This window comes from Cheilinus undulatus, linkage group 8 (assembly GCF_018320785.1).
Source record: "Cheilinus undulatus linkage group 8, ASM1832078v1, whole genome shotgun sequence".
Classification (NCBI taxonomy): domain Eukaryota; kingdom Metazoa; phylum Chordata; class Actinopteri; order Labriformes; family Labridae; genus Cheilinus; species Cheilinus undulatus.
Window position 1 is genome coordinate 28,893,951 of NC_054872.1, and position 13,466 is coordinate 28,907,416.

A 13,466-nucleotide genomic window follows, 5' to 3' on the forward strand; every position below is an offset into this window, starting at 1 on the left:
CTTATCTCCCCTTATGGTAAGTCCTCACAAAATAAAAGAAGCAATTTTTAAATGTTTTGAACCAATTAACTCCACATGATTCAAGTGTAACCAAAACCGAAGTCACCCATAAAGGGGGGTAAAGAAGAGAGCTTTCTGGGGTCCGGTCAAATGGGGAAAAGTCATGAGCCATTGTAAAGTTAAGATGCCATAACCAAATTTTATTTTTAACCTGAACAATAACCATTCCAATAAAAACAACAAAAATGCACAATACAGCCTTTTTCAAAATGTAACCCCCTTTTCTTATGACAGAATTACCTTTTTATAGGTCATGTTAACAGGGTGGATGGGGACATCGACATTTGGAAAGTAACATCATAGCTAAACCATGATCTGCACAAACATCAGGATGGCAGAAAATAAAGTGGAAGAATCTGAAAGACCTTCAAGGGAAAATTAATGTAATAGTTCCAAAAATGCAAAAAGATTAAAAGTAACAAAAATTGGTTGATAAAAAGTGGCTACAGAGAGGCAATATAGGTTAAAAATGGAAAAAAAATGGGATTATAGCTGCAAAAATGGGTTGAGAAAGGCAGTAATGGGTGAGGAAATGGTGAAAAACAGTTCAAAAGTTGCAAAAATTGCCCAGCAAAAAGTGGTGTAAAGTTGTAACAGAGGAAAAAAAGGTAATAACTGTAAAAAAAAAAAAAAGGTTTAAAAATGGGTTAAAAAGGGCAAAATGGGTTGGTAAAAGAATTGTCATGAGCCCAACCAGTCATCACATGCTAATGTCATGACTGTCTTGGTGACACAAGTTCATAGGTCAACTTGGAGGTGGGTCAAGGAGTGTCAACCAGCTAAAACAGTCTAGCTGCAGACAGGTTCTGTGAGATGCTGTCGCTGTCATAATGGAAGTGCCGTAATTTTTCTGTACAACGAATTTCAAGTTTTAGAATTTTTTGTTTTAAAAAAGTCAACTTTATTCATGAACAAACTCTGGCAATTACATTCATAAAAATAACCACAATGAAAACATTAAAGACCAAGCAACATTTTAAAATAAAACAGAGAAGAAAAATCAATGGGGTAAATCATGTATACACCAGTTTGGAAAGTAACATCATAGCCATGATCTTCACAAACATCAGGACAGCAGAAAATAAAGCAGAAGAATTTGAAAGAACTTCAAGGGAAAATTAATGAAATAATTGACAAAATGCAAAAAGATTAAAAGTAACAAAAATTGGTTGATAAAAAATGGTTTAAGTAATAGACACCAACAATGGCTTGCTTTACCTTTGTCATCTTTAGCTAAAACTGACATAGCTTCTCAAGCCACATAGTAAACATCACTATATCAGCCAATGTAGCCATTTTAGCCCCAGCAAATGTGGTTAAAGCCTACGTAGCTAACGTAAGTTCGTAGCTTACATAGCTAACAGCAGTTATGTAGCCTTGTTAGAATAGATATCAATGAGTTTTGCAGCTTTAGCTACATTATCTATGTAGCTTACACAGCCGATGGAGCTATGTAGGCTGCATTTACTGCATTAGAGTCATGTCATGGATCAGCTTTGTTCCTATAAGCAGACTGTTCACTTGGCTTTATTAATCATTTTGTAGTCAGGTTATGCAGGGCAGGTTTTTAACTTTTGACTTTTGGTATGCTAACCCCTTACTTTAACCCTTACTCTAACACATTTTAATCCAATTTTATTTTGAACGTTTTAATGTGTATTACCATTCTGACAGATGCAGTGTCTCACACTAGTAGTCTGTGAGTGGGGGCGTAAGATCTACCGTCTGCAGCCAGACCCCTCTTAAAGAATCTACAAAAGAAGTTCTCTGTATGAGACTCGTGGTCTTGCTCTCTGAAAAGAATAAAACTACAAATAACTGATTGTGGACTCGTCCCTTTGTGTCATGAATAGCACAATATAGACTGGCTGTCCTTCAAATAGAACTTGAGGTACAAATGTGGTAACGTCACAAGAATTAGCCTGTGCGCTAGCTATTCTAACTTTTCTCTTAGAAGATATATGGGGAGAGAAAAGAGCGTACGCTACATGACAATACAAAAATAGGCTGTTGTTGGGCTACACATTGATGACATCAAGTAAGGGTCAAACTAGAAAGAAGCTGTAAGAAAAGTTCAGTCCGGGACTCATTGTTGATTATATCACACTATAAGAGCTTTTGTCCCGATATTTAGATTCAGACCCAGTATTTGACAATGGGCTGTGATGATGCAATCAGACCAAAACCTGATCTAATGTAGATGTAGTCTGATCTGACTTAATTACAAATCAGACAGATTTTAAATAAAGAATCAAAATGAAAAGTGCCATTATGAAATCAAACACTAATTTTCTTCTATTCCTTGTACTCTTATTATGTCACACAATATAGAAAATACAAGGGATTGCCAGCAGACACCAAAAAATCCATTATCTTCATAGTACAAAAATATTAGGAGCATAAAACATATCACACTGACTGCTTGGTTCTACTTGGACAGATTGTTGTGATAACAGAATCTAATATGAACACATTTGTAATTCATAAGTGATAACTATCCGATTTCACTCTTTACGTTCCCCGTCTCATACAAATACAGATGTGTGTGATGTTTACAGTGTATGAATGAGGAATCATTAGGTGTTAATGATTAAAATACTGTCATAGGTAATTAAAATGTCCATTCAAGGCATGGTAAGGTAATCTGAAAAGGTTTAGTTAACAATGTCAAAGTCAGTAATCCTTCATTTTAGACATAATTTCAGACTCTAAGCCAGAGTGCATTTCTTCGTACAAAATCCAAACAACATCGTTCTTTCTGTAGGGTAAGAAGTGGTGATCTCCTGAGTATCCTCCATAACCTCAGACTCTCCTGAAAAATTGAATACATGCCTTCAGGCAAGTGTCGGGGATTTAGACATCTTTAGGTGGTGGTTTTGGCAGGAAGGACATTATTCTCAAAGTGTCCCTGGTTAGTGATGTTCCCGGCTGGGAAGTATCTAGCCACCACAAAGGAAGAGCCGTCTGATGCTATGGCTTTACCCACACCAAGCTTTGTGCTGCTTTTCCACACCATTGCTGTGAAGTGGCCTAGGATGATGAAACACAAATAGAGTGGATTTAAAAGCAGAGTAGAGAGAGAGAGAGATATAGAGGGCATGGTTGAAGCTGAGTGCACACAGATTTGAGCTCCTCTAAATATTTAAAGTTTAGTAGTTGTAATTCCTCTCTCTCACTTAGTCTTAAATGCCGCCAACTTCTCTCTTTATTTCTCTGTCAAGGAAACTTTATATAATCAGTCAGTAGGATTAACATAATCAGACTTTGAGGTTACTGCAAACCACAAAACCATCTGGAGGATTGAGAGCAGGCTGGAAATGTCATGATATGAGGAGTGACACAGAGGACTGTGATTCTCCCAGTTTCCCCATGACCAGTCACTGAGTCCTTCTGCAATCTAAGGTATGAGAGCTGCTCAGTAAAAACAGCAACCTTCCTATGTAGACATAAAATGTCAAGAAATAAAAGGAAATAACAGTAATAAGCAAAAATAGAGTTTGATATAATGTGACAGGGTAAAATCACTAATATTTTGCATGTGACACAGATGTCTAAAGTTTGCACATTTTAGCCAAACAGAGAACTTTAATCCATGGGTAACCCTGTGATTCTTCATCAAAGAATTATCAGGGCCTGAGCACTGAGGGTGAAAGGACACTATTAAAACCCTTAGGATCACATTATTTTGTTGAAATAACTGAACATTTGAAGGCCTGAACATGTGCCAAAAATTGCCAAACTAGTCATATTTTTTTAGGCCTGGTGAAAAATAAGAAAACTTGGTGGCTGTGCAGAGGACTTCTGGGAAATGGCTCATGCCCATTTGCAATTGTCAAAACAGAGGTCCCTGTACAGGCTCCTTTCACCTACTTGTATGAAATTTGGTGAACATACGCAGCCAAATGAGATATACAAAAAAAGACTCTTGGACCCAAACCCTATCTCCAGTGGAGTCAGTCATTTTAAATTCTAAGAAAAATGTTTCCAGAGATCCTCTATTAGGCCTGTCAGGCCAGTTGCCTGACCTAATTTTGAACTAGCCGACGCCTTCAGACTGAAAAAAAAATTGGTTCAGAACCTGAAAAGTTGGTTTTCAGCTGGAACCAAAAGATAGTTGATTCTTCCGCATGAACTATGACATCGTCAGTCGGCATGTCATATTCTAGGTCATGAAGATGATGGAGACGGAGAAAAAGTGGTCTGCTGAGGAGACAAAATGTTGGTTGTGATCTGGGCATTGTCAGAGTTCCAGGTGGAACTGGAGAGTAGTACAAGAAAGAGCAATTTTCATGCCAAACTTGTGAAAGAGATGGCTTTCTGTCTGAAAGCACTATATGAACCCCTCCCACATGTTAATCCAATTCTGCTCCAACAGAGCAAGAGAACTTGATGCAGAAAGTTAATTTTGTTTGGGTACAAAACTCAAAGTGTGGTCATGACAACCATCTAATTAGCATGATTTGATATGAATCAGGAAGTAGTTTTTATCTCAGCTTTCAATGCTCCAGTCTGACCCAAGCTTTATGTGTACAAGTCCTGAACACATTCCCACAACAGTGTTTGGTGACAGTCATTTTGCCAACAAGTTTAAAGCTATAACTCTACTTCCTGTCACAGAGTTCCTGTAAATCAATTTTCAAAATACAAGGGCATTCAAAATTCACAAAAGTTTTATTTTCAGGTTTATAATTGTAGGTGGTATTTGGATTTTGGAAACATCTGAATCAAACAAACCAATTTTTGTAACTTTCTGCTTATATTTAGCCTCTTTTAGCCCATTTTTGCCTCTTTAACTTTGGCTGGGCCCTAGAAAGCTCTCCTCTTTATCCCCCCTTATGTACGACCCTGATTGTTGCTGAACTTTGAGTTTTTTCTTTAAAATGCATGAATGACTATAGTTTTCATCCTATTACCAGACTGACCAATCCACTGTTTGGTTCAGCTCTTAATCATTTTGCATGTAACCTATTTATTGAATATTAATGTTGTCACAAGACTTGATCATACTTTTTTATTATAATTAGGGACGCCCAACCTAATCATCAATAAGTGCAGCACAAGGCAACATTTTGCCAAGTGAAAGTAGGAAGAAAAGAACTCTGAGCTGCAGAAAGATCCAAAAATATAATTCCCTTATTTATACCAGATTGTTTTGTAGTAATTATGCTGCAGGCCAGAGGAGATTGATCACCAACCAAAATATGAGACAAAGTGAAAGAGACAGACTCTCTGGTGTGAATGTTACCAGTGCCAGAAGAGAATCCAGGTCGGTTGAAGTTGTACTGCTTCACTTCATCATACCAGCGGTCTGCCACATCCTTTCCTGCACGAGCACATAACAGTGTCAACTTTGCATCATGGGAAATTAGATCGGTCTCATGTTCATACATGTTAATAAGAATGGCAGCAGTGTAAAACAGACTGCACCCTGGAGATTTAATCCCTCTGAGCACATCTGAACATTGGTGCACTTCTCATCACCCAGTGCTGCACTGTAGATCTTTTATGAATCACGTCGTCCTAGCTGACATATTTCTGCAGTGAGTCATTGTGTCTCAACACAGTGGGAAAGCGGAGGGGAAATAGATCCCAGCTGTTCACTTACAGGGGCTTCAAGCCTTAAAGACTGTATGATACTATATTCAGGCAGGGATGTTTCTTATTAGATCTTAAATCAATTATTAACTCTCTTAATAGGTTCATATACACAGGCTTGTAGAATATCATTCAAGTTTAGAGAATGTGTGAATATACTGTACCTGATTGGTCATAAGAGGCCCATGCCAGGTTCTCTCCACAGCTCCCCCTGCTGGACTCCACACTGTGTTTCAGGATCCGTGTGCTGGCCAGACTTTCAGCATAACTAGGGAGAGAGAAAATGAAACAGCTTCTTCATTTTTAATACTCCTAGAAAATCCACTCCTACACTGGAGAGATTGCTGCCTTGAGTGGTTGTGTAAACTTTAAAGCTCATCATGTCTTAAGATTTAGCTTCCCAGAAGCCTCCGCCCTCCATGTACACAGTGAAAAATCAACCTAGACCTTGTATTTTGTGTAAATATTTGGTGAAGGCAGCGATAACAGTTTATCTAGCAGCTTTTGGCATTAGTGCTGATATTAGAACTGGTTAAACAACCATCTAGGGCTTATGCTGTAATTCTATATGCAAATGTACAGAAGATGAAGCAAAGGGTTAATCATAAAGACAACAAGGTATTTTCTTATGTGTTGGTTTGATTAAAACTGTTGCAGTGCAGTTGCATTGTTAACGTACATTAATAGCCATACGTATATCTGCAAGGGCCAACATCTTGGCCTTAAAGAGACAGATCATTGCCTGTCCTTTGTAGACTTATTTGTGAAAACCATGTCAATACTTGAAACTCAGGCTAGGTGTGTCCTTTATCTCAAGAGGTACTGTTGCATTTTGTAAGACTAGACAAGACAGATTTTAGCTTCTTCATACGCCTGGTGATCTTTGCTTCAATTCCTTTGGATTATGTTTAAAACTAAACTTTTGATTAATTTGACCACAAAAAGGAAATGAATTACCAAATAAAGCCTCCTGAGCCATGGAAAATAAACTTGTTTGTGCAGAGGTAGAGCTAACAGCACCATTAAAACAACTCCAATCCAGTACTCATCAGCATTAGTAATAACAGTGAACAATATAAAAGTCATATAATCAGAGGTGTTGGTTGTTAAATGATGATAAACTTAGCAAAAAAAGTGAGGAAATTTATTTTTGGAAGATAATATCTTTGCTGTAACAATGCCTCTTGGCAAAAAATATTTGCTTTTCTTCTTCCTTTTTCCTCTTTCTCTTACTTTTCCTCTTCTTCCTTTTTCTTCATCCTCCTTTCCATCTTCCTCTTCTTCTTCCTTGTCTTCTTCTTATTATTATAAAAAAATATCAATCTCATTATTATTATGATTGTAGCAACTGTAATTATCTCATATCTTAAAGTGAATTTGAAAATGGCTAAAATTGCATTTCTATTAACACCTTTATGCTATACACCTTCCTCTTCAGCACCAGTACTTTTGCGAATGCTAGTGTAACAGCGATCATTGCTTCCTCTTTTAAGATCATTCTTAAATCTATAATCATTAGTAAAACAGTTTCTTTGAATCTAAGAGCAATACTTCACTGCTATCATAAATTAATGCTGGTCTTCTTATGATAGGCTTTAGTCTTTATTATAATATTAATGATTAGTGCTGGTCTATTATAATAGGCCACATCAGAGATTATGCTCTCTTTGTAAAGTGTCTTGAGATAACTTGGGTTATGAATCATTCTCACTATACAACCAATGATTGATTGATTGATTATTGGAAAGTCTTTCCCTTTTAAATGCTGCCAAATTTGTAAGGAACATGCATTTGTGGGATCAGCAGCAGAGCTGAATATGTAGGTGGCTCCCATGAAAAATTTGCCAAATCTTCTCTGCTAGAGCCAAACAGCTGATTCTGCCATTGACTCTTGTTTGGTGTTTGGTGGATTGGATGATTGAAGTCTGAGGGAACAAGACACATTCGCAATTTAACAATTTATCCATTTAACAAACAGGAACCTCAGTAGCGTGTGGAAGAACCATACACAGCCACAACAGCCTGGCACCTCCTCCTCATGCTGGTCACCAGCCTGGTCAAACACTGCTGTGGGATGGCATCCCATTCTTCAACCAGCATTTGTCGCAGGTAAGCTGATGTGGTTGTGTTGGTCACTCTGGCATGAACAGCAGGCCCAAGCTGATCCCTCAAGTGTTCAATGGGGTTAAAGTCAGGACTGGCAGGTCATTCCATCCTCTCCACTCCCAAATTCTGGAGGTAGTCTCTGATAAACCCCGCTCTGTGGGGGCGAGTGGAGGATAGAGTTCGGTCCCAGACTGTGGAGATGTAGATTACCACTGGTTGCAGAATCTCATCTTGATATCTCTCGACATTGAGATTGCCTCCAATGATGCCAAACCTTGTATTTCTAGTAAGGAAGATGTCTCCCCACACCACCACACTGCCTCTGCGAAAAAAACTGTTACTCTATCAGTGCATTCTTTGCATCTTTGCCACAATATGACCCTATGATCCAACTACCTTAGGCAGAATCTTAACTCATCACTGAATGTAACATTCCTATGCATGTTCAGGTTCAGGACGTGTGTTGCTGACACCAGCGCAAATGAGCCTGATGGTGAAGAGCAGTCATGGCAGAGCTCTTGGGAGCCCTATGAGACCAGAGTTTGACTTACAGGTGTTGACAATCAAGTGCCAATGAGGCACATGATCACCAGCACATAAAGAGTCATAACCCACAGCAGAATAAGCTTTTTGGCACTGGCAGAGAAGATTTGGCAAATTTTTCATGGGTCCCACCCCCATGTTCAGCTCTGCTGCTCATCCCAAAAAAGCATGTTCCTTACAAATGTGGCAAAATTTTAATGAGAATTAAAAAGGCTTTCCAGCTGTATAAGATGTATTACCAAGAAGCATTTTTACAACAAAGAAATAATCTATCAAACACAAATTTCCTTACTTTTCTTGCCAAGTTTATTAGGACATGCAAAAAACCCTGGTGTCTGTTCACTATGTGCAATGCCTGAACTTAAGCACTTTGTGGCACTTCCTGATGTTACTTTCAGTTTAGATATCTGCTTGTGTTGTACTTACTCTTACACCTGTGTCACTTCGGACCAAAGCTTCTGCTAAATTACACTGCAGAATTGCAACAAAGTACAGGAAGAAGCCCAACCCTTAAATACAGTTTAATCATATTTAAATCCATTAAAGAAAAAAATTACTATTCTTGACCCATAATCTATTCAGGTCTCAATATGACAGCATGCCTTGGTGTCAGGTCTAATTAAATTTCGGGTGATTTGTGTGCAATGCTGCTGCTTTACTTGGCCATACTGTAGGACACAGACTGAAAATCATCTAAGACAGTTACTCCATTCACCTAGCAAAACAAATGTCTTTGTGTGGTATTAATCATGTAGCTGCAATTAGTGCAAATAAATAGTTATCACAACCGGGCATCACAATGAAACAAACCACCACCCTCAATGCAGCATTATATTTTGTACTTATTTGATTTGACAGGCCATGCTGGAGCTGTCATTGTTATCCTAAGCACTTTGACAATGACTGGTATGCAGAGTCCTCGCTAATTAGCTTTCTAATTTGATCCATGCGTGCATTAACCCACCGGGCTGCCTCTCTGCTCAGCTTGCTGTTCAGCTTCAGTGGAGGAGCCTGATGCTTCCTCCTGAACTCGTTGTGGCACTGCAGCACCTCTTCTGCAAACTGCTTGGAGGCTGAGAGAGAGAGAAAGACAGGACAGCGGAAGGAGAGGTGAGACAGGCAAAAAGAGAAAAAGACATAATGATGCAACATGAGGATACAGAGCAAAAACTGGAGCTAGTACTGTGCATGAGGTAGAGTCTCATTTTTTGTTGTTTGCCTTATTAATGCCGGTGTTTGGCTTGAGTATGAGGGTGTTACCAGTGGTTATCAGTGGGTTGGGACCCCAAGGGTGTGTCAGGGAGCTGGTTTCAGTGGTTGGAAGATGTGTGCCAAGAAAAAACCCAAGGATGACATACTCTCCTACGGTGTCTATAAAAAGTATTCACCCCCTTTGATGTTTTACCTTTTTATTGATTTTATGATTTAATCATGGTCAATGTCATTGAGCTTTTTGGACATAAAAAATACAATAAAACAAAGATTTCAACAAAGTTATGTCAATAAAATAAAAATATGTAAGGTAAAATAAGTGACTGCATAAATATTCACCCCTTTCAGGTATTTAGTAGCTGCCCCTTTGACTGCAGTCACAGCACTGAATCTGTGTGGATAGATCTCAATCAGGCTTGCACATCTGGACACTACAATTTTACTCCATTCTTCTTTGCAAAACTGCTCAAGCTCTGTCAGGTTGCACAGGGATCAAGCGTGAACAGCCCTTTTCAAGTCCAGCCACAAATGCCCTATTGGATTGAAGTCTGGGCTTTGACTCACCCACTCTAGAACACTTACTGTGTTTTATTTAAACCATTTCTGTGTGCCTTTTGCTGTATGCTTCATCTCATTGTCCTGCTGTAGTTCTCTTGCAGACTGAATGAGATTGTCCTTCAGGATTTCCTGTATTTTGCTACATTAATTTTACCCTCTGTCTTTACAAGCCTTCCAGGGCTGCCTGCTGAGAAGCATCCCCACATCATGATGCTGACACCATTGTACTTCACAGTGGGGATGGTGTGTTTGTGGTGATGTGCAATGTTTGGTGTCTGATGGCCAAAAGCACAACTTTTGTCCCATCAGACTACAGAACTTTCGATTCACTTGACCATGGAGTCTCTCACATGCCACTGGTGAACTTTATTGGAGATGTGATATAAGTTTTCTTCAACAGTGGCTTTTTCTTTTCCACTCTCCCATAAAGCTTTGACTGGTGAAGAACCTGGGCAACAGTTGTTTTGTATGCAGAATCTTTTCCATCTCAGCTGCTGAAGCTTGTAACTCCTTCAGAGTAGTTGTAGGTGTCTTGGTGGCCTCTCTCACTAGTCTCCTACTTGCAGTTTGTGAGGACAGCCTGGTCTAGGCAGATTTACACATGTACCATATTCCTTGCATTTCTCAATGATGTTTTAAGTAAACTCCAGGAGACATTCAGAGCCTTGTAATTTATTTTGTATCCATCCCCTGACTCAAAATTGCTTGGAGTGTTCTTTTGTTTTCATGGTGCAATGGTAGCCAGGAATATGGATTAACCAGTGAATGGACCTTCCAGACACAGGTGTCTATACTACAATCGCTTGAGAGACGTTCACTGCACTAGGAGATCCCCATTCCACTAATTGTGAGACTACTAGCAGCAGTTGGCTGGATGTCTGTTGAATTAGGTCAGTTACTTTAAAGGAAGTGAATATTTATGCAGTCACTTCTTTTACGTTACTTTTTTGTTTTGTTTTGTTTAATTGATATTACTATATAGAAATTGGTTTTCACCTTGACATTAAAGAAATGCCCAAATGTATTTACCATGAAACAATTATGAAATCAATAAAAGGGTAAAACACCCAAGGGGGTTAATACTTGTTATAGGCTCTTTATTTGAAGTTATACAAGAAATCAGCCAAAAATAAATACAATGGAATAGTCATTTTTTTGATAAATGTAGTGAAATGATTCTACATATCGTACCTATTACTTTTATTCATTTTAAGTAGAACTGATGGCAGTTTTCTAAGATTATTTAAAATTTTCATATTACACTTATAACTTTGAATGTATTTCCAAGCAAACAGAATTAAATAGATTCATTACAGTTAATGTGATTAGCACAAAAACAGATAAAATTGTGTTCTGTACATTTTCTAATTAGAGTTGTTGGTATTTTTAATTTCAAGTTTTATTCAAATTTCTTCAACTTATGATGTCAAATTGCTAACCCACCCAATTTGATGTTAAATGAAAAGAATTTAAGTTGAATAACAATGCTTCAGTGCATCTGCAAATTTGTTTGTGTCTTAAAATTGCAAAGAACCACATGACTTTTTCTAGATGAGATTTTTTCTCTATTTTGTCTTGAGTTAAACTAAAGCAAGTGTCTTTTTTCTAAGAACAGTAGTACTTAACTTGTTGCTTTCTGTCCATTTTGTTCTTCACATCAAGGTTAACAACCTACTAAGGTGAAAATGTTGAAATGCTTTTCATAAATTATAAACCTACTATCAACACAAAGACAGAAAGAATTTAGAGAGGGTAGATTGAGTTATCTATGTCATCTCTTGTTTCCATAGTTTTTTTCTAAACTTCCACAGATGTTGAAACAGCTAAAACCCACAAGAACTTGACAGCACCTGAAGACACACTGACCTCAGCACAGAAGCACAACTCATTGACACATGATATAGTAGAAAACGTCATTCACGCAACCCCCCTCCTGAGTGGTGCCTATCACTCACTGGCCTTTTTCATACGTCTGACAGTCTCTTGAGCGTACAAACAATAGGCACATTGAAACAGCCACACAGACACAATACAGTTGCCAAAGCTGGCAGGCACTACCCAGCATACTGCAAGTTGAATTTTAGCTAAGAATCAGTGAAAAGATTTTTTAAAAAGCTTAATCTAAGCCATTTTTGTGCTTTCTCAAGCCTTGTTTCAAAGATAGTAAAGCTCACAGGCATACTAGATAAAGAGCACACACTCACACAACATTTAATGGGAGAGCTGTAACTCAGGTCAAACTGTTCAAATCAAAGTGAAAAGATTCAGCGTGTAGTTTCCACTTACCTGACTTTCCCATGGTGCTGACACAGGAAGCCTTCAGTTAGATCAGCACTCACCAAAGCTGCCTCTCCTCTTTCTTGTTTGCTGTTCCTGCCCTCTTTCTCTCCGTCTCTCCCTCTCTCTGTTAGCACCGTCTGTGTGGCTCTGAGGCTTTCAAACAGCTGCTAAATGCCTCTGTTTACACCACTTTCTTTCATTCTACATTGAACTGTGCAAAGTTCCTCTTTAGCAATTTATCTGGATGTTGCGCAACCTTCTTCTTCCTCTAGTTTCCTTTCTCTTCATTTAAGCTAACCTGCCTCTGTCGCTGGAGGCCACACACCCTACTATCTGTCTGTCTGCATGTGCACACACCCACTAAGTCTTAACAGTACATTCCTACAAATGAAAGGGGAGCCCCATGCAGTTGTTGGTGACATCATCTTTGTGAGACACATGTCCTTATATGGCCCTGATGTGGATACTTGGCCACCTTCCTTACAAACCATGTGGTCATGATGCAGCATTTTGAGGATATTAACAACCTTAAAACTGCTGATCACCAAGAGCTCACTATACATGACACCTGCTGCTATTTCTGAGCTACTTTCCTTTCACTTTCACTTAAGCTTCACTCATAGTAAAATTAATAGCAGATTTCTCTGTTTAAGTAAATACCTTCCTAATCAATAAGTTAGCCAGACAATTACACCAGGGTGATTCCTTTACCTCCACCCAGGATGAAAATGCAATGATTGAACTGTTTGCCAACTGCAGCTGACACCCAGGTAGAAACAGAATCATCATCATGCTGCAGAGAAGATTTCTGCTATTTGTTTAGTCTGTGTGAGATGTACCTCACTCTGAGCTTTATTGGTACTTCCCTTCAGGGATATTTATCAATTCAAAAAAATATGTGACACCTTTTTTAACAATTGGAGGAATGATATGCAGCAGAGCCTCAAAATGGATTACCTCATATTTTACTGTGCATCCCATAATTCAGCAGAGATTTTCTCTCCATGTCTTGTGCAGGCTACAGCTTGTACGAAGAATGAGAAAAATGACCTTTTGTTACACACGGTAAATCAATAAAATTTCATTGTGTCAGCACCTTTGTGTTCTGATGA

The 13,466-nt window shown here is 38.5% G+C and overlaps 1 protein-coding gene across 1 annotated transcript; it reads right to left on the reverse strand.

The window, feature by feature from the left end:
* Window positions 1-192: 192 nt before the first annotated feature.
* glipr2l (GLI pathogenesis-related 2, like) lies at window positions 193-12,719 on the reverse strand. Its single transcript, XM_041794221.1, has 5 exons — window positions 12,361-12,719; window positions 9,269-9,377; window positions 5,820-5,923; window positions 5,306-5,383; window positions 193-3,090 (listed from the first exon to the last, which is right to left on the reverse strand). Exons 1-5 carry the CDS (start codon window positions 12,371-12,373, stop codon window positions 2,924-2,926), a joined length of 471 nt encoding a protein of 156 aa, XP_041650155.1. The 5' UTR covers window positions 12,374-12,719; the 3' UTR covers window positions 193-2,923.
* Window positions 12,720-13,466: the final 747 nt, after the last annotated feature.